Source organism: Lacerta agilis, chromosome 5 (assembly GCF_009819535.1).
Source record: "Lacerta agilis isolate rLacAgi1 chromosome 5, rLacAgi1.pri, whole genome shotgun sequence".
NCBI classification, from domain to species: Eukaryota; Metazoa; Chordata; class Lepidosauria; order Squamata; family Lacertidae; genus Lacerta; species Lacerta agilis.
Genome location: NC_046316.1, coordinates 88,998,876 through 89,020,121, shown reverse-complemented (window position 1 = coordinate 89,020,121; position 21,246 = coordinate 88,998,876). Strand labels below are relative to the sequence as shown.

At 50.9% G+C, this 21,246-nt stretch overlaps 2 protein-coding genes across 3 annotated transcripts in view; one reads left to right on the top strand and one right to left on the bottom strand.

The window, feature by feature from the left end:
- The first annotated feature begins 1,784 nt into the window (after positions 1–1,784).
- Positions 1,785–4,753, top strand: LOC117046350 (heat shock protein beta-7-like). Its single transcript, XM_033148145.1, has 3 exons — positions 1,785–2,076; positions 2,861–3,015; positions 4,521–4,753. The coding sequence occupies exons 1-3, from the start codon at positions 1,800–1,802 to the stop codon at positions 4,692–4,694; spliced, it is 606 nt and encodes a 201-aa protein (XP_033004036.1). The 5' UTR covers positions 1,785–1,799; the 3' UTR covers positions 4,695–4,753.
- A 7,994-nt stretch (positions 4,754–12,747) lies between these two features.
- Positions 12,748–21,246, bottom strand: part of CLCN2 (chloride voltage-gated channel 2) — an 84,225-nt gene continuing 75,726 nt past the window's right edge. For both annotated transcript variants that reach the window (XM_033150763.1, XM_033150764.1), the window contains 4 exons: positions 19,319–19,357; positions 17,052–17,156; positions 14,633–14,719; positions 12,748–13,609 (listed from right to left, as the gene is read on the bottom strand). In XM_033150763.1, the coding sequence (XP_033006654.1) occupies positions 13,415–13,609; positions 14,633–14,719; positions 17,052–17,156; positions 19,319–19,357 (426 nt within the window). In that variant the 3' untranslated portion in view covers positions 12,748–13,414. The remainder of the gene's footprint in view (positions 13,610–14,632; positions 14,720–17,051; positions 17,157–19,318; positions 19,358–21,246) is intronic.

The window sequence follows — 21,246 nt, the reverse complement described above, 5'->3', positions numbered from 1 at the left end:
GGTTAGATTTTTCTCCTAGGGGAGTTCTCACTGCTGAAAATTTCTGTTGCCCTTTTCTGCAGCTTTGCAAAATCCCTTTTTGAGATGAGATGACCAGGAGTGGGCACAGGGAACCACGTGTGGTCACCCAGAGACTGTGGTCACAGCGACTGGGGGTAGCCCTGCCTTCCCTCTTTGACTTGCTCCCATTCTTATCCGAGGATCTCTAGACGGTTTACCTGGGTCTCCTCCTGCCCTTTGGATTCTTACTGTGGGATGTGAAACACAAGAGCAGTCAAATACAACATCGCTAGAGTGGACATGAAGGTTGCCTCAGTCCTCCAGCCGGAGCTTCCTGTTCTCCTGGGCTGAGACAAACTTCCTCTGTGTAACTGGAGATGGGTGTGGCCTCACCTGGGCAGGTTAACACAAAACCACAGGGGCCAGACTCCATCTTCCTCTTTTGGATCGGCTGCTCAATAGAGTAACATCTATTTAGGGCAAAGATGCTCTCATGGCTTCCAGCCAAGAGAGGACAAAGGAGCTTTCTCCCATATGGAGATAGTCTCCACATGTATACTATTTTCTAAGCTAAAAGTCTGCCTTCTGGGATCTTATTGTGAACAGGACGTCTGTAAGTAAACTCTTTTTATGCTTTTATAGAAGCCTGTGTGGTGTCTTATTTTAGGAGGGATTAAAAAGGGGAAATACCAGGACATTTATTACAGAGGTTCTAGCGAACCTGAGCAAGCTATTCACTGCGTGTGTTTAAAAAGGGAATTAAAACTCTGCTAAGTTCTGGGACTTGTTAACTCAAGTTGGAATAGGATATAATAAACATATCCTCTCCTGCATCTCTAAACATCCCCACACTTACAACAACCCTGTCAGGTAGGTTAGGCTGGGAGTTGGAGGCTGGCCCAAGAAGAGCTGTTGCTCGCCAGGCATCATAGGAGGTGGTGTGGAAGAACCACAACATCATGGGATGGCAATTGTCAAGCCACCATCTGCCAGCCTCTCCTCTCCAAATCTGCAATACCGGAATAATAAAGCACTAGCCTACCCTGTAAGGCCGTTGTATGAGGTTGTGCATAAAGCACTTTGAGCCCCAATGCTTAATATGGGCATCAGCATCCTGCTTCATTCATAGGAAGCTGAGCCAGGCCTCTAGTCCATCTATCCTAGTATTGTCTACCCTGGCTGGCAGCAGCTCCCTTTAGGGCTCTCTCTTAGCCCTGCCAAGGAATGCTGGGGTTTGAACCTGGGACTTGGGCCCTGCATACCTGAAAGGAGTGTCTCCACCCCCATTGTGCAGCCCGGACCCTCAGATCCAGCTCTGAGGGCCTTCTAGCGGTTCCCAAATTGCAAGAAGTGGGGTTACACGGAAGTAGGCAGAGGGCCTTCTCAGTAGTGGCACCTGCCTGTGGAACGCCCCCCCATCAGATGTAAAGGAAACAAACCACTATCTGACTTTTAGAAGACACCTGAAGGCAGCCATGTATAGGGAAGCTTTTAATGTTTGATGTTCTACTGTGCTCCGTGTTTTAAATTTGTTGGAAGCTGCCCAGAGTGGCTGGGGCAATCCAACTATTGTCTGATGTAGCACATATCTATCTATCTATCTATCTATCTATCTATCTATCTATCTATCTATCTATCTATAGTCTCCCAGGTAGCTAAGCAGCAAAAGTGAGGCTCAGAGAGGGTGGGGTTGGGCTTCACCCTGCCCCATTGTTCTCATCACCTCTCACTCCCTGCCGCTGAGAATGCAGCCTCCTTATCTCGCATTCCAGCACGAGGGCACAGCGACTAGGCCAATTATGGACATCTTGGCTCTGCTGGACCAGGACAAAGCCCTCCCCTCCCCCGTCCACGAAGGCACTTCAGGCCCCTTAGTCCCACATTGCACCCAGGAGAGAGCTGCCGCCACCATCGCCCAGGCCATGTCTTCGGTGAGCTCATCCTCGTCCTCTTCCACCTTCCGCTCAGAGCACATCAGCACCTACAGTCCTGGGAAGCCTCGCTTCGAACCTCTGCTGGACCCTCCCCATGGGATCTTCGGGGCTGGGAGAGCTCGAGAGTCCTACGGGTACTCGGGTGAGTGAGCCCATCTGGGGGCAGCCAGGGGCACTGATCCCACAGGCTCTGAGCTTGAGCAACAGGAGGTGAGAGTCAGGGTTGGCCCAAGGGTGCTGCAGTGCCAGGCAAATGAACGATTTTGCATCTTTTGGCTGCCTGACCTTTGGTCAGTGGCTGGGTATCTTTGTTCAAAGGCCACATTCTGTGGACCCTAATCTATGGCTGCTGGTGGGACTGCAGCCAAAGCGGGCAAGGCCACCCTTTCTCTCTCTCTCTGTCAACCCCTTTCTCTTTTTTTCCACCCTCCCATCTCTTTCTCTCTATCCCATCGGTCCTGTCTCTTCCAACCCCCCCCCCCTCTTTTGGCCACATTGCTACCCCTTTTCACCACCTCTCTCTCTCTCTCTCTCTCTCTCTCTCTCTCTCTCTCTCTCTCTGCCACCCCTTTTCACCTTCCCTCCTTCCCTCTCTCCTTCTGCCATCCCCTTCTGTCTCTCTGCCTCTGCCTCTCTCTTTCCCCTCTGCCTCTCTCTGCACTTCCATCTTTATCCCGCTGTGACAGGAACAGATCCTCCTTCCTGAAGTGATGGTTTGCCAAGGGCTTTGCCCCCTCCATGTCCCACCACCCCATCCATTCCAGCTTTGCCCCTTCCTATCCCCTCTCCGGCCCTCTTTCTCTCCCTCCAGCCTCCTCTTCACTCCCACCCGCACCCATTGTTGCAATGGCCAGACCCGTGTTCCAAGGGGCCACCCTCACCCCTCTGCATCTCCTCTGCCTCTTCTTCCCTCCACCCTGCTACAGGCTCACCCCCATCAGCACACCCTTCTGCTCTGGGCAGCAGCAACGTGATCGCCAGTGGCGACAAGTACCAGGTCATGGCGGACGTCAGTCAGTTTGAGCCTCACGACATCGTGGTGACCACCTACAACTATTGCATTGTCATACAGGCAGAGAAGGTGAGATGGCCACTGGAGGGGGGTGGGGGCTGGAATCAAAACTGTAGGAGGCGTGGTTGCAGGCTGTTGTATGGGTGTAGCCAAGGGGGGACTGATCCACCAAAAAATATTGAAAAGCGTTGAAAAGACACACACACACACACACACACTCCAGCTCAACAACTTTGGCTGATCCCCTAAGAAAAGCTCGACAACTTTTGCTGCCCACCCGCTCTAACAAAAATCCTGGCTATGCCCATGGGCTGTTGAGTGGATTTTTGATGAGCAGGAGAGGATATTTTGTTTATTCATTACCCTCTTACTTGTGTAAGAATGCAAACACCTATTTCAGCACAGTTAAAAAATCGCCATCCATGCGCAGCTTACATTTAGAAGCTTGGGAGACAAGGTTGTGTAACCTTCTAGAAAGAACAATTGTGATCCGCAAGGATGCTTAGGCAGATTCGGATCACCTCTCTTCTTATATGTTTCCATCTTAACAAAGAAAAATCACCCTCAGACTCCTTTAGGCAAAGAAGAAAATATAAGGGTTACTCACTTGTAAGTCAAGCAGGCAATAACCTTAAAAAGTTACAAAAATCCATAGTTCATTTTGAAATGGAGTGCACACCCTTGAGGAGAGCTCACAGGCAGCCCATCCCATTGTAGGTTAGAAGAAAAGAGATCAGCCATAAGAAGAAAAAGATTAAGTCTTCTATTGTTCCCCTTCTTCCCACACATGTTTAGAGGATGTGGCATCATATCGTCTCCTGTTTGTGACTCTGTAGCAGTCATGCATTTGCGATTTGGGCTGCAAATTTTCCAGCCCTGGCTATAGCTCAGGGGCGAGGACAGCTTTGCATGGAAAGACCTTAGCTGGGGAGTGTGGACACACACACACACACACACACACAGGATTTGCATGCAAGAGAGCTAGGAAAATCCTTGGAGAGCCTCTGTCAGTCAATGTCAACAAGGGACCCCCAAATTGGTGCCTTCCAAATGGTTTGAACGACAACTCCCTTCCACCCAGAACATGGCTGTCCTGGCTGGTGCTGATGGGAGTTGAAGTGCAAAATTATAGGGGTGGGGGGACCTAGATTGGGGAAGGCAGGCACAGACAGATCTGTTACTGAATTGAATGCATGGAAGACCTGGTTTGGGATAAGGCAGTTTCTTACATTTTATCTACTCAAAAGAACCAACAGCTAGAGATGGATGACTCAGGTCTTCCCTAATTTGCACACCTTCAGCCTCGGAAAGTGTTTGAACTTTTTGTCCTGCTTTGGTGCATGATGGTAGGTGCCCCTTTGAAGAACTGAACTCAGCTTTTAGCCAAAAAAATAAAAAATAAAAAATTTCCTTCCAGTAGCACCTTAGAGACCAACTAAGTTTGTTCTTGGTATGAGCTTTCATGTGCATGTAAGTTTCGTGTAGCCAGTGTAAGTTTGGTACATGAGATGTGTAAAATGCAAGAGCTGGTTTGGGGGAAACGTCTAAGGCAGGGTGTTTTGCTTGCCCTACAGGTGGCCGAAGACGGCACTGTCTCCAACACCTTCACTCACAAGTGCCAGCTCCCGGCAGACATGGATCCTCTGTCCATCAGCTGCTCCCTGAACGATGCCGGCATGTTGGTCATCACTGCCAGGCGGCAATTCCTGGCGCCACCTCCTGTCTTCCGCACGGAGGTCAAGCTTTAACAGTGCATTTTGTCACAACCTGGGAAACAGGGCTCCTCCATAAAACTACCTTGCCTTGGGCAGATTTGTCCAGTAGCCTTGTTCTTGAATTGTTTGATTGGCATCTCTGAATAGCCCAATGTCCCATCATACACTGCTGCAGCAGAATCTTGGAACTTCTGCCTGCAATGCATGCTGGGATCCATCCCTGTGCGCATCTCTTTTGCCGCAGGGATAAAAACTACCTGTAGACTTAGAACAGAGTGTCTATACCAGGTGTCTGCAACCTTAGGCCCACTTGTGGCCCACTTGTGGCCCATGGGGGTCATTTAACCGGCCCATGGACCCCCACCACCCACTCGGTCAGCTCCTGTGCGCTGTGCTAAACTGGCGTGGAGCAGAGCGGAGACCGCCTTCTGCGATGCTGGCCGGCTTCCCATTGGCTGCAGGAAGCTCCTGCAGCCAATGGGAAGCTGCGCACACCTCTTCCGCGTTGGAAGGAGCGCCACAAATAGGGTTTGTGCACGCGTGTGCACTCCAGCCCACCGCGGCATCTGCAGGACCGTGAACCGGCCCAAGCCACAAAAACTTAGCCAACCCCTCGTCTATACTGAGTCAGACTATCTTAATACTGTCAAGTGACAGGCGGAAGCTGTCCAGGATTTCAGGCACAAGTTCCCCCCCCCCAGCCCTACCTGGAGATGCCAGGAATTGAACCTGCAACCTTCTGCACGCGAGGCAGATGCTCTACCCCTGAGCTATGTCCCTCCATTCCTTGGCACTAGATGCAAACTGGGACTCTGGGGACCTGCTGCGGGACTGGCAGACCCCTGCTACAATTCTGGAAACCCCCACAGGAGCAGAAGAAGAAGAGGCCCTTAATCTTGCCCAAACACCTCCCATTTTTCCATCCTTCAATAAAGATCACTTCCTGCCCTGCAAGGTCTCTGCTCATGACTAGAATTGCCTCAATGTCACCTTCTTCTTGGCTTCTTTCCCTAGCAATTCCCCTCTTTGATAGCATGGGCAAGGATGAAATGGGACCCAGACCTTTATCTATTGCCGGAAGATTAGCTGTGTTGATTTTTTTTTTTTTTTTTTTTTTTGCAGCAAAAGCAATAAAAGAGTCTTGTGGCACCTCAAAGACAAATTGGTTAAGCCTCTTCCAAAAATTCTGGAAGGCGTCAGGTTGGGGAGTGCCAAACTTTATCTAACACCCTTTGCAGGAAGGGAATCTTGGTAACTGGTAGGTCCACCAGGAATGAGCCTGTGGGCCACAACCAGCGCCAGTTACTCCACGTTTTGCAGGACACTTGGGGGAAGATACCCTCAATCTAGCCCTGCCTGTTCGCCATGGCCTCCTCCTGATCCCAAGCCCCAGACGTGTCTTGAAGGAGAGGGCAAGACACCTGAAGGCTGTCCTACTGGCACGCTGGGAGAGAGCAGGACCAGGTGAAGAGACAGAGGCAATGAAGAGGAAGAGGAGCAGGGCCAGAGGGGGGCCAGAGGGCCCTATGCCGGGGTGCTAGCAGAGGACAGGTGCCAGATCACAGCAGAATGTTAGAGTAGATGGGGCACTGCCCCCCCAACCCCTCTGCCAGCATCCACTTGTCTGCCTCCTTACTTACAACCAGTCGAGGGGATGGCACTCCTTACATTTGAAGCACATCCAAAGTATATTGGATGAAGCAAAGCTACAGGGAACCAGGCAGAGGGCCTTCTCGGTAGTGGCGCCCACCCTGTGGAACGCCCTCCCATCAGAGGTCAAAGAGATAAGCAACTACATGACATTTATAAAATACCTGAAGGCAGCCCTGTTTAGGGAAGTTTTTCATCTGTGACATTTTAATATTTGTTGGAAGCTGCCCAGGGTGGCTGGGGAAGCCCAGCCAGATGGGCGGGGTACAAATAAATTATTATTATTATTATTATTATTATTATTATTATTATTATTATTATTATTTCTCCACAAGAATCCTGGCAGCTGTATTTTCCCTGTTGTTGTTGTTTAGTCATTTAGTCGTGTCCAACTCTTCATGACCCAATTCCCAGCCCTCTCAACAAACTGCTTCCTGGGATTCTTTGGGGAAGGTCAACACACTTTACATGTGTGTTGAACAGTCTTCATGGCATGAATGTTGTCCAGTTGGCATCATCATCATCATCATCATCATCATCATCATCATTAATTTCCCACCATTTTCCCTGATAGAGAATCAAGTCAGCTTACAGATGAAATGAGAACTTGGCCTGGTAGGAGGGTGGAATCAAAAGTAGAATGATCTGGCTGTGGCTCCACCTGCTGGTGGCCTCCCAGTCTCCCACCCTACCAGCCTCAATGGGCAGCAGGCCAGCAGCAACCACTGTGCCTGCTGATGCTGTTGTCGCACCGCACAGCGTGCCTCCTGCCCATCCCTAGTTCAAGGTGTTGCTTTGGGTGTGTAAGAGAAAGAGAAAGGAAGGAAGGAAGGAAGGAAGGAAGGAAGGAAGGAAGGAAGGAAGGAAGGAAGGAAGGAAGGAAGGAAGGAAGGAAAGGGTGCAGGAAAGGGTGCAGGAAAGGGTTAGGCTGTGCCAAAACCATCATCACATTGGAGTTGTATACTGAGTCAGACCATTGCTCCACCAAGCTCATTATTATCTACACTGCTTGGCCCTCCAAGGCTGTGAAAGAGTTTTCAGACAGGAGTCCTTCCCAGACCTACCTGGAGATGCCAGAAATTGAACCCGGGACCTTGTGCACTCAAAGCAGATGCTCTAAAGCTAAGCTAGGCCCTTCCCCAAGAGCTCCAAGTAGAAAGCAGGAGAGCTCAGAGACGCTAGCTTAAAAAAAAAAAGAGCCACTTGACCTCTGCGCGGGGCTTTTCAGTGCTTGCCCAGCTCCAAAAGAATTGCCCAGTTCTGACCTTGCTGCACCCACATGCATTGCCCCTCCTCCCGTTGGCCCCAGTCTAAACCCACGCCAACAAACCCGAAATAGTTTTATTTCTCCGCAGCTGACCAGCCCGCTGCCTCCACCCCACCAAAAGCTATTTTGAAAGGACCAGCGCAACTTTGGCAGAGGAGGATCTGCTGCTGGCGCTCGCTGACTGCCTCGTTCTTTTCTCTCCCTCTCTTTTTTTCCGGAGGAGATGCCAGCTGCTCATTACATCTCTATAGCACAGTCGTTTTATTTCCGTTTCCCTCTCTATTCCAAGCCCCAGGATCCCTGGCTCAGCATTCTTGTGTGCAGCTCCCGGAAGGCCAGATCAGACTCTTTATTGACTAGGCAGTGTGTGTGTGTGTGTGTTCTGGCAATAAAATAAAATAAAGGCAGTGGGGGGAGGGAGAGAGCTGCTGGAGTTGGCAGGAGGATATGAGTTCTGCAAGATCTGAGCTCGAGGGCAGAATCCTAGCTTCCCAGAATCCTTCAGTGACGAATGCAGGCCAATTCCTATGTGGCACACTTCCCCACGGAGCACACAGGCCTGGTTCTTTAGCACAGAATCCAGCTGCCAGGGGCAACAGAGATGGTGGCAGCAATGAGATTGTGCTTTCACCTTTTAAGAAAAATCCAGGCGAGACAGCAGCCCATAAGAAAATGTTAAAAGTGTGCCAAGGGATGGGGGTGAGGACTTCCGTGTGTGCCACTTAGCTCTGTGTCGCATGAAGCTGCCTTCTACCAAGCTGGGATAGCTTATTCGGTAGAGCATGTGACTCTTAATCTCAGGGTCATAGGTTCGAGCCCTGTTGTTGTTCAGTCGTGTCCGACTCTTCGTGACCCCATGGACCAGAGCACGCCAGGCACGCCTATCCTTCACTGCCTCTCGCAGTTTGGCCAAACTCATGTTAGTAGCTTCGAGAACACTGTCCAACCATCTCATCCTCTGTCGTCCCCTTCTCCTTGTGCCCTCCATCTTTCCCAACATCAGCGTCTTTTCTAGGGAGTCTTCTCTTCTCATGAGGTGGCGAGCCCTACTTTGGTCAAAAAGATTTCTGCATTGCAGGGGGTTGGACTAGATGACCCTTGGGGGTACCTTCCAGCTCTACAATTCTATGATTTTAAGTCAGTACTTTGGCCCACATAGGGCAGGCTCTATTGTTAGACAAACGGAGGCGGCTGCCTCAGGCAGCAGTGTGGTCAAGTCAGGCACATTGCCTTCGCTGTGGCTAATAACCTTTGATAGGTGAATTTGTCCCATCCCCTTCTAAACCCAGCCAGCTTGGCAGTCACTGTGACCCGTTGTGGCAGGGAGTTCCGCAGTTCGAGCAGGGTCACCTTTTCTCTGCTCGGCTTCTGTGAATGACCTCCGTTGGGACTGAACTCTGCATGCAAACCATGAAGGACAGCCCCTCCCTGCCTTCTCAAAGCATCGCAGAATTGTAGCGTTGGAAAGGGTCCCCAAGGGTCATCTAGAGTAGTCCTAACTTTGCAACGCAGAAACCCCAGCTAAAGAATCGCTGGCAGCTGGCTATCCAACCTCTCCTTGGAGGAGATTCTATCCCCTTCCCTTCCTGGGTAGTCCGGTCTGTTTGTTTTTGCCTGTAGAAGCTCTGGCACCTGCATACTGGTCCCCCATTAACCTCCAGGCGCCTCCATCCCTCTGCCTCGCTCGTTTTCCCTCCTCCTGCAAGGCAGCACTCATCACGCGGCGAGCCCTGCGCAACAGCTACGGAGCGCGCCAGCTGCCGCCGGTGGGCAAAGAGGTCGGAGGGTCGCGGGTCTTGCAGCAGGCTCGGCCCGCTGCAGCAGCCACAGGGAGAGCTTTTCCTTCGGTGTCAGCGGAGAGAGGCGGCCGGGAGGAGGACAAGCGGCGGCAGAGCAGGGCGATCGGCGGGAAGCAGCTGGAGCCAGGAGGCGGCCAAGCCTGTTTTAAACCTTTCCCGCACATCTACCCCCCCTCCTCAGGACTTGCAGCAGGGGAGCAAAGGTTTAAACCCCCCCCCCCAAACACACACTCCACCCCTATTGTGGTCGCAATTCACCATCAGTCCCTTTCTCTGTTCCCCCAACCTCTGGTGCCATGATGTGCATTTCTAAAATCTGCAGGTTAAATTCAAAGGGGGGCATTTATTGCCAAAATAGCCTACTTAGAATCTTTTTGCATGTGGCTAAGTATTAGGGTACGGGACCCAGGTGGTGCTGTGGGTTAAACCACAGAGTCTAGGGCTTGCTGATCAGAAGGTCGGCGGTTCAAATCCCTGCCACGCGGTGAGCTCCCGTTGCTCGGTCCCAGCTCCTGCCCACCTAGCAGTTCGAAAGCACGTCAGAGTGCAAGTAGATAAATAGGGACTGCTCTAGCGGGAAGGTAAACTGCGTTTCTGTGTGCTGCTCTGGTTGGCCAGAAGCGGCTTTGTCATGCTGGCCACATGACCTGGAAGCTGTCTGCAGACAAACGCCGGCTCCCTCGGCCTATAGATTGAGATGAGCACCACAACCCCAGAGTCGGACACGACTAGACCTGATGGTCAGGGGTCCCTTAAGTATTAGGGTGGCACTGTGGGTTAAACCACAGAGCCTAGGGCTTGCCGATCAGGTCGGCGGTTCGAATCCCTGCGACGGGGTGAGCTCCCGTTGCTAGGTCCCTTTTCCTGTCAACCTAGCAGTTCGAAAGCACATCAAAGTGCAAGTAGATAAATAGGTACCACTCCGGCGGGAAGGTAAACAGCGTTTCCGTGCGCTGCTCTGGTTCGCCAGAAGTGGCTTAGTCATGCTGGCCACATGACCTGGAAGCTGTACGCCGGCTCCCTCGGCCAGTAAAGCGAGATGAGCGCCGCAACCCCAGAGTCATCCTCGACTGGACCTAATGGTCAGGGGTCCCTTTACTTTAAGTATTAGGGAATTCCAGGTTAAGCCAGAGTTGAGGACACAGGGATTCCCACAAAGGGCAAGTTTTGGGCATGAAACGCTGGCATATGGCGCCCCCAGACTTGTGCCAGGTTTTCTACACTATTGGTCTCTTCCACGCAATCTGCCTGTATTCTCATATCTAAAATAAGGCAGTCAAAACAGACTACTTCTGATTGCTAGAGAAGCACACACATGGAGGAAGTTGGATCTCCCAGGGCCTACCGGAAATCCTCCTAGAGCACTACTCCTACTGTGCCCAGCCAGGTAGAGAGACACAACCTATAGAAGCTTTGCACGTCCCCAGCCTGCGCTCTCTCTCTCTCTCTCTGTTGCCTGCTACGTGATCACTTCTCTTTGATGCTTCATCATTGACTAGGGATGCAGGACACGTGCTGAGTCACAGCTCAGACTCCAATCCTAATCTAAACTATATTTGTACAGTCGTACCTTTGTTGTTGAACGCCTTGTTACTCAGGACGTTTTGACTCCCGAACGCCGCAAACCCAGAAGTGAGCGTTCCGGTTTGCGAACGTTTTTCGGAAATGCGGCTTCCGATTGAGTGCAGGAAGCTCCTGCAGCCAATCGGAAGCTGCGTCTTGGTTTTCAAACCGTTCTGGGAGTCAGACGGACTCCTGGAATGGATTAAGTTCGACAACCAAGGTACGACTGTGGTTCCACTTTCAGCTGCCCTGCCTCAAGACTGCTACTGTGAAACCGAGTGAGTAAACTGATCTTTACTTAATAAGAAGACTGTTTTGCGTGTTTATTGTTTTAAGTGAGAGGAACGGCGGAAATAACAGGAAATCCAGTCTGCAGTAAAGCACCCTAGATTACTTAAATGAAAAGGCTAAAGCTTCCTTATTTTTGCTGACAAAGGGATGTACCCTGCTAAACTCACAAACGCAAGGGCGGCTAATATCTAAGAAATATATCCTCCTAGTTTCTATACACATCCCTACAAAGGGAAGTCCCTAACTCACCGTGGGCTTGAGACCCTTTGACTATCTTCACTTGGTTTAGCTAGCCCAGGGGTAGGCAACCTAAGGCCCGTGGGCCGGATGCAGCCCAATCGCCTTCTCAATCTGGCCTGCGGACGGTCCGGGAATCAGCGTGTTTTTACATGAGTAGAATGTTTACTTTTATTTAAAATGCATCTCTGGGTTATCTGTGGGGCCTGCCTGGTGTTTTTACATGAGTAGAATATGTCCTTTTATTTAAAATGCATCTCTGGGTTATTTGTGGGGCCTGCCTGGTGTTTTTACATGAGTAGAATGTGTGCTTTTATTTAAAATGCATCTCTGGGTTATTTATGGGGCATAGAAATTCGTTCATTCCCCCCCCCCCAATATAGTCCAGCCTCCCACATGCTCTGAGAGATGGTGGACTGGCTCACGGCTGAGAAAGGTTGCTGACCCCTGAGCTAGCCAGTCAAAGCCATTCCTAGGGAGGGCCCTCTGCCGTATGCTGACAGCTGAGTGCAGGGTGGGGACCGAAGGTGGGCAAACTGCCCCAGAAGAAGCACAGCATGCCCCTCACCAGAGGTACTACCCCTCCCCTAACGCCCCATATGCTCCAGCAGTACCACGTGGCTTACACAAGACAACAGGCACTCATTAGTTCATTTTATTTCATAGGTCTATTTGCAATCTCTCTTCTTTTTATTAAATTAATATAAAAAAACCCTCTGTATTTACATGTCAGGTACCAACCCCACTCACTTCTCCTCACCTCTGGATTCAAGAATGGGGCGGGCGCCAGAGAGAGGGGTGGGGAATGTGAAGCAGTTCAGAGTCCTTATTGGGGGGGGCAGTGGGGAAGAGAGAGGGGCGGGGAAGAGGCTCCCCAAGGCTCAGTAGCTCAAGAGATCCAGTGTGTTCGCCTGTGTAAAAATCATTAATAAAAGCAGGGAGAAAGCCTATCCGCCATATCAGGGATGGAGAACTCCCCAGCAGCCCCAGGCAGTGTGGCAAATGGTCAGGGGTGGTGGCAGTTGTAGTCCAGCAACTTCAGGGAGGAGGGGACACAGGCTCCCCCACTCCTTCATTGTTTTCACATTCGGATCTCCCTAAGCTGGAGACCCAGGACTCACCGACTGGACTGCAAATGGGTGTGGATGTGGGGAGTGGCAGTGAGACATCAGAGGAAAGCGAAAAAGAAAAAGGAAGGTGATAATGGCCTGGGCAACTGGATTCTGGGCCTAGTCCTACAGGCAGGAGTGGCTCCTTCAGGTGGCATAAGCCCCCCCCCCCCACTCCTCAGGTTAAGAGTGACCTGTGCAAAGAAGCAGAGGTGGACCAGGTGGGGTTTAAACACCTCAGCTCACAACTTCCTTGGTCCGATCTGACTGCATCCCATTTTAAGGTAGATGCGAGGCCAATGGAAAGGTAGGACGGGGTATGTTTAGTTATTTTGCGTGTGCGCATTTGTAAAACCAATGCCCTCCTACCCACAAACATCTTGAGCAAGCCCTGAGACTAATGGCAGCTTGAGAGGGACTGCAGTGGTGTACGACCGAAAACAGGACCCCCCAACAGTGGCACAGGTGTGACTTCAACATCAGGCAAGGCGCAGGATGGACTTCCTTGCCGTTCTCAGACATCTAGGTCCCACTGAGGTGTGGGCTGATGAGAGGAGCAGGGTCCTCTTGCTCGGCTCCAAATTTGTTCTGCCGCCTCCTCTCCTCCAGAGCAAGAACGGGGCAGGGACGGGCTTGTGGCTTCGTGCCCCGTGAGGCCTTGAAGCTGCTCTGGTTTTCTGGCCGAGAGGCCTTTTCGCAAGTCTCTCGGGGCAGTAGTGGGTCCCCGGGCTGGAACGCTAAGCGGAGGACCCTGGGAGGACTCTGGCCGGAACGAAACGGCCGTGGTGTGGCAACACTGGCTTCTCTGCCAACCGGTTAGCAAGACTCCCTCCGCCGTCACTGGCATTTCTCGTCACTCTCCGAAGGGCTGGACTCGCGGGGGATGGAGTGCCTGTTTCGCCGGTCCCACAGCTGGTGGATCTCTGTGGCCTCTGTCTCACTGCTGCTAGTCGTGCTGTCCCGGAAGCTGGCCAACGGGGGCCGCACCTTCACCCCCTTGGCGGTTACCGAGCCCTCAATGGCTTTTCGCAACTGGAGAAAGAAAGGGGGGGGGAGGGAATGATTGATTTATTTACTATTTATTTACGACATTTATTTCCCACCTTTTTCCTCCAACCAGCTAATAGGAGCGAGCCAGCAATAGATCCTCCTTCATGGATCACTGCCTTGTTGTGGCGAAGGGGCTTGAATAACTCAGGGAAGCTATGAGCTATGCCATGCAGGGCCTCCCAAGATGAACAGGTCATAGCGGAGAGTTTAGACTAAATGTGATCCACCTGGAGAAGGAACTGGCAAGCCACTCCAGTATCCCTTCCAAGAAAACTCCATGGACAAAGTCCATGGTTATGGTGCTGGAGGAGACTCTTGAGAGTCCCATGGACTGCAAGAAGATCAAACTTATCCATCCTTAAAGAAATCAGCCCTGATGCTCACTGGAAGGACAGATCCTGAAGCTGAGGCTCCAGTACTTTGGCCACCTCATGAGAAGAGAAGACTCTCTGGAAAAGACCCTGATGTTGGGAAAGATGGAGGGCACAAGGAGAAGGGGACGACAGAGGATGAGATGGTTGGACAGTGTTCTCGAAGTGACTAGCATGAGTCTGGCCGAACTGTGGGAGGCAGTGAAAGATAGGCATGCCTGGCATGCTCTGGTCTATGGGGTCACGAAGAGTCGGACACGACTGAACAACAACAGCAATAAATCACACTGAGCAAGTTGCTGTTAACTCTTTATTAGCAGAACCAGGATTTGCACAGGCGTGTCAGGCAGGCCTAATGAGCACAGCAACTCGTATCTGCCAGGTTTGGCTTCATGGATTGATCAGCTGCTGAGACTGAAGGTCCCCGCCTCGCCACAGCCACCTTTTGCTTCATCCCAGTTATTGCCAACAAACCACTGGGGTTAAATGGGGGTGATGCTACCCTCAGGCACCTGGGGTGGATTAGACGGCAGACCCCCTTCCACTGTGTGTGTGTGTGTTGGAGGGGGCCCATGCATGTTAGGACTGAAAGGAAGCCCTCCCAAGCTCTCCCACCCCCACACCGAGTACTCACCTCCTTGAGGGACACCATGCCAATGAGGCGCCCGATGCTGGTGACATAGGCATGGTCCACCCCCAGGAGAGAGAAGATGGTGTGTGTCTGGAAGAGCCAAAAGCAAAATCAGCAGCAATCACTCACATACTCCTTTGCTCCACCATCTCAGTATCTAGGATTGAACCAAGATTCCATAACTCCTGCCCTGACGAACCACCCGGACTAGACTACTGCAATGCGCTTCACATGAGACAGCCCTTGAAGAAACTTCAACTGGTGCAGAACATAGCCACCTGGAAGCACCTTGGGGTCATTCTCTCGGAAGACGTTACATTCTACTTCTGTAGCACTCGGGTCCTGCTTGCAGAATTTCCACAGGCATCCAGTTGGTCACTGTGAGGACAGGATGTTGGATTAAATGGACCTTTGGCCTGATCCAGCACCCACGTTCTGGTTCACCCATACAACTATAGTTGAACCAGTTGCATTGGTTATCTGCATGTTTCTTCTTCTTCTTCTTCTTCTTCTTCTTCTTCTTCTTCTTCTTCTTCTTCTTCTTCTTCCTCTTAATTTTTTATTTATACTTTTCAAGTTTATACATTTCGCTAATTTTACAATCATTTTGACTTGATTTCCTTCCCCCTCTTTCTGTGGTTCCTTAAATTTATTTTTAATATCTTCTGCTTTATTTACTTTACTTGCTCATTTATTCATCATCTTTAAATATATACTCTTATGAAACTGCAGCTTATTACAATCATCCTGCCAACGTTCTTATCTGTTTACAATTTATCTGTAAATATTCAATAAACCAAATATTCAATAAACCATTTCCATTCTTTTTATAAAAAGTTTGATATCTTGATTTCTTGTCTCTTCCGGTAAGTTTCAGCAATTACCTGCATGCTTTCGGGTCCAACTACAAGTATTTGTGTTCCCCTCCCTTTTTACACACACACACACACACACACACACACACACACACAGAGTTAAAACAACATTTTCCGATTTACAATCATTTAACTTTGAACTCTCCCCCCCACAAATCCCTCTATAGTTTCCCTAATTTTCCAAATTACACTGCATATTAAAGTTATTGTATACCTTATCTTCTCCACAGTACTTTCAAACATATATTTTACTGCTGTTCTTACTCCAAAGGCACTTGCATTTTAGCATATTTACAATAGGTTTTTTTTATAAAAAAAAATAATCTACGAACTTCCTCCAGTCCTCCTTGAATTTTGCCTCATCTTGGTTCCTAATTTTACATATTGGTGTTCACTTTACAGGCCTAAACTGGGTTTCAGGGCAGGTCATTTGAAAACCTGTCTGCATCTGTATGAACCTGCCTGGGCCTCAAAAGGCCCTGTTTGTGGCCTGCCCTTTAGAGCAATTCAAGAAACGGTGTCTTCTCAGTGATGGCTCCATGTTTTTGTGCAACTCCCAATGGATATATATTTTGCCATGTCAGTTTTGCCATTCAAAGGGGTTTTCAGTTGCTTCAGCTGCTTTTACATGAACGCTCTGCAGCGCTGTGAAATGTTTTCAAACTGTTGTTTTGATGGTTTGGTTTTATTGGAACAATGCACTTTGGTTTTCCTGTTTTATTTATGCATGCAAGCTGCCTTAGGAAGGCTTTGCCTAGGCAGGCAATACAGAAAAATTTAACAAACAAATAACCACCACCTCCACCACCACCAGAAAAGGGCTCCCCAGCGAGTCATATTTCTGAATCATTGGCAAGGTCCCATCCCTCCAAGGCTCACGCATTCCTCACACACCCCACCCCAGCCAAGTCTTGAGCCTGGCGTCATGGGGAATTTCTCAGCTATACCCTGGGATTGTGTCGTGTTCTCTCTCTGCCCCCTTTTTGTGTGTGTATACATATTGAAGAAGAAGAAGAGTTTGGATTTGATATCCCGCTTTATCACTACCCGAAGGAGTCTCAAAGCGGCTAACATTCTCCTTTCCCTTCCTCCCCCACAACAAACACTCTGTGAGGTGAGTGGGGCTGAGAGACTTCAGAGAAGTGTGACTAGCCCAAGGTCACCCAGCAGCTGCATGTGGAGGAGCGGAGACACGAACCCGGTTCCCCAGATTACGAGTCCACCACTCTTAGCCACTACACCACACTGGCTCTTTTTCTAGCTGTGCACCATTTATCACCCGGAGAAAGGAGGTATGGAGCTACACATTCAAAGGAACATTTTGTCGTGCCCCTTCTGAAATCTTATTCAAGCCAAGCCTCCCTGGACCTCAGACACCTTGCAAGGAAATGTTCTTAGCCATTTTCATAGGCACTGGGGCTAGTAACTTAAAAAAAAAAAGAACAGGAAAATGGAGGTTTTCAGGATGCTGAATTCGGTAGAGCGAATTCAGCACTCATGTGGGTATGCTTGCAGAATCAGAGCGCACACATGCAATGTACACACACCTTGTGCAAAGAAGTGCGTTCCACCAACTGGAAGGGCGCTGGGTCAATCTTGCTGTTGTTGAAGTTGACAAACTGCTCTAGCTGTTGCTCCTCCCATTCCAGGATCTGAAAGGCAACAAATCAAGTTAACGTGGTGTCTGCCAGGAGGAGCCTGTAGCTGCCATGCCGGGCTTGTAAGCCAGACCACCAGATTCTGTTCATTACATTTTATATACACCCCTCCTTTTTCATCCAAGGAAGCCACCCAGCCCATCTCTCTGCTGCTGTTTGCTAGAGAATGGTGCTCGGTGCTCAGGAGCATTGCAGCTGCTGTTGCTGCAGTCGGCGTGCAGCCGCAATGGCCAGCAGCCATGAACAGGAACGTGACTTTTTAAATCTTGCCACGGTGGGGGGTCACCACCACCTAGAATCACAGAACTGTAGAGTTGGAAGGGACCCCCGAGGGCTGTCTGGTCCGACCCTCTGCAATGCATTAACCTCTCATGGGCTAATGGGATGTGTGACCTTTATGGCAAGTGGTGGGAAGAGCCAGAGGCAAACGTGGGCAGGGCTGGAGACAAAAGAGGCTCTTTTTATAAATAGCAGGTTCACACTTCAGCAGCACAAAAGCCAGGCGTTTCTGCACGCAAACCTGAACACATCTCTCTCTCTCTCTCTCTCTGTCCATTCAGGCAAGCAAGAGGCAGTTTAAGGACATATTCCAGCCAGGCAAAGGCACTCAAGGAGGATATGGGCTAGGACTGGCAAGGGGTGTGGCCTGGGGAAGTCTTGGGGGCCAGACAGAGATGCTTGGGGCCGCATTCAGGGTCTGGGCCTGAGGTTCCTCACCCACTGGCTGCACAGTGAAGAAGCAATTCCTTCTGTGTCTGGCAGGAATCACCTGCCATTCAATTTCATTTGGGTGGCCCCAGGGGCGTCGCAAGGGGGGGCGGGCCGCCCTTAGTTCCAGGGGAGGAGGGGTGACACTTTGGACGGCCCCTCCCACCCCGCCCCGACGGGCGGACCCGAACGGGGGCATGTCGCCTTTTCCCCCTTCCAGCGGCTATTTTTCGGCGGGGGGGGGGGGAGCGAGGAGGGGGTGTCACGCTGGCATGACACCCCCTCCCCGCTGGCCACCACCCCCGCCGAAAAAAACCGCTGGGAGGGGGGGAAAGGAAGCAGAGCAGGGCGCATTCAAGCCCTGCTCTGCTTCTTTTTCCCCTTTCCGCCGCTTTTTTCGGCGGGGGGGGGGGTCGGACCCGCGAGGGGGCGTGTCAAACTTGCCACCCCCTCCCCGCTGGTCACCACCCCCCGCGGAAAAAAAAAAGCCTCGGAAAGGGGGGAATCCCCCCTTTCTGCATCCACGTGCATCGTGACGTCATGATGATGTCACGACGCACTCGTGCCCCTCCCCCAGGGGGGTACCTCTGCGCTGCCGCCGCCCCCAGCAGCGCAGAGGCTAGCTACGCCACTGGGTGGCCCTCAGTTCTGGTATTAGCCCACAAGATCCCAACCACAGTGTTGAACAGCAGGGAGCAGGAGAAAGCCCAATTGCTAACAGGGTCAGGGGGCTGGCAGGATGCTGACGAGGGTGCACCGGGGGAAGGCGGGCTGGAGTCTGACTCGGGAGAGGGGGGCAGTGATTTGTGGGGACCAGCCAGGAGCCAGGAGTCAGAGCCAGAGGAAGCTTGAGAGCTGGAGGAAGAGGCAGTTCAGGCAAGTGAAGGGCTGGGTGCTTCCCCACCCTCTCCCACCACTGTGTCCCAGAACCAGGAGGGGGTTGAAAAGGGAAGAGCGTAGGACGCTTCCAGACAGGCATAGTCTCTGGTTGCATGCACACAGCACATCTGGGGAAGATACTTAAGCTTCTGGAGGAGGAGTGGCACCAGTTGCTGCAACTGCACCATAGAGCTCAGACCTGAGAATAGCTGCCTAGATGCTAGGCTGGTGCGCATGGGTATTTGGAGCCATGGAAACTTCGGTAAGTGTCCACTTTTAACAATCACATCTGCCGTGTGATTTCCTTTGGCTGGGGAGTGACAACCAGAGCCAGTGACTGACCCAGGTGAATCGAGCCAGCCAAGCTGTACCAAGCTATATGCCATCTTTTGGAATGCTGGGATTTTGCGGTTATTTCTTCTAGGGGCGCAAGGAGTTAGCTCTCCAAGAGGGCAAAAATCAGGGCACAGCACAATTTCAACACAGGGGGCCTTCATCATCCATCCACCTGCTCTGTACTGTAGGGAGGCCTCTTTGCTTGTCTGGGCCTGTGAATGATGGGTACTCACCTCTGCAGGGGTCATTTCGCCAGCTACTTCATATTCATCCTACAAGGAGGGAGAAAAGGAGCTGCATTTGTCAATGCCACCCTGAGAAGGTATTGGGGAGGAGCTGAGCAAGGAGGAACAGAGAGAGATGGAGACCGGGCAGGGAGTGAACTTGACTCCAGAAGAATGTGAGGCTCTTAACAGTCCAGATTCAGGGCCCGAGGTGTGGAAAGTTCTGGGCATCCAGGGGTAGCAGGAGGCAAAGAAGAGAGCTGTGCACTCCAGCTTTGTGAGGGCAAGGAAATAAAAGGCTTCTGTGCACGTTTTGGTTTAAATCCAGCCCGAGTCATGCATTACTTCCTGATGCAGCAAAGCCACCACAAAGTGAATTTTCACCCAGCTGATTTTGCATGGTGAATGCAATGTCTGAAGGCACCCTCCTGTGGAAAGAGCTGCTATTTACTATACCGGAACAGACTCTTCAGTGTGGTAAAAATCAGTTCTCACCATGCAAAGGTTTCTATGTGGTCATATTCCTACACTTGTAAGTTGGAGACTTGTCTCCTCACAGCGATGTAGATTGGTGTTGGCCAGCAGGTAGGCTTCTGCTCAGGATTTACAAGCCCCTCAAGGTGAATGTTTGCTGTATACTTGGTCAGGGACACCAGTGGCGCTGTGGTCTAAACCACTGAGCCTCTTGGGCTTGCTGATTGGAAGGTTGGCGGTTCGAATCCACACAATGGTGGTGAGCTCCTGTTGCTTTGTCCCAGCTCCTGCCAACCTAGCAGTTCAAAAGCACACCAGTGCAAGTAGATAAATAAGTACCATTGTGGCAGGAAGGTAAACGGCATTTCTGTGCGCTCTGGCTTCCGTGACGGTGTTCCGTTGTGCCAGAAGCGGTTTAGTCATGCTGCCCACATGACCCAGAAAGCTGTCTGTGGACAAACGCCAGCTCCCTTGGCCGCAAAAGTGAGATGAGCACCACACCCCATAGTCGCCTTTGACTGGACTTAACTGGACGCGGATGGCGATGTGGGTTAAACCACAGAGCCTATGGCTTGTCGATCAGAAGGTCAGCGGTTCGAATCCCCGCGACGGAGTGAGCTCCCGTTGCTCGGTCCCTGCTCCTGCCCACCTAGCAGTTTGAAAGCACATCAAAGTTCAAGTAGATAAATACCGTATTTTTCGCTCCATAGAACGCACCAGACCATAGGGCGCACCTCATTTTTAGAGGCGGAAACTAGGGGGAAAAAATATTTTTCTGGTTTTCCTCCTCTAAAAGCCCTTTGTGTGTGTGTGTGTGTGTGTGTTTTTTTTTTTTGAGGATCAGCTAAAGGTTTTGCAGCTTTTTTGCAAAGGGAAAAGCCCTGGGTTTTTTCCCCCGAGGATCAGCTAGGTTTTGCAGCTTTTTTTGCAAAGGGGGAAAAGCAAAGCTCCTTTTGCAAAGGGGGAAAAGCAAAGAGGAAAAGCCCCATTTTTATGAGGTTTAACTCACATTTCTGAAAAATCTTAAGGAAAGGGAGCCATTTCTACAGTTTCCAGACAGATAATCTAATCAGCCAGTCACATGTCCTGGGGAAACAAACAACCTCCCTCTGCAGCACATTCAACAAAGGAGGGCGGGGCTGAAAGGGAGCCGGGACTCTTATCTCTCTCCCGATCTCTTGCTGATCAGCTGCTGAGCGGGGTCCTTTCAACACTCCCCTTTCTCTTTGTAAAATAAAAAGCATGATCCTCTTTTGGCCCCTGGGCAATTCAGCTCCAGGGACCACCATTCGCTCCATAAGACGCACAGGCATTTCCCCTTACTTTTTAGGAGGAAAAAAGTGCGTCTTATGGAGCAAAAAATACGGTAGGTACCGCTCTGGCAGGAAGGTAAATGCCGTTTCTGTGCGCTGCTCTGGTTCGCCAGAAAGCAGCTTAGTCATGCTGGCCACATGACCCGGAAG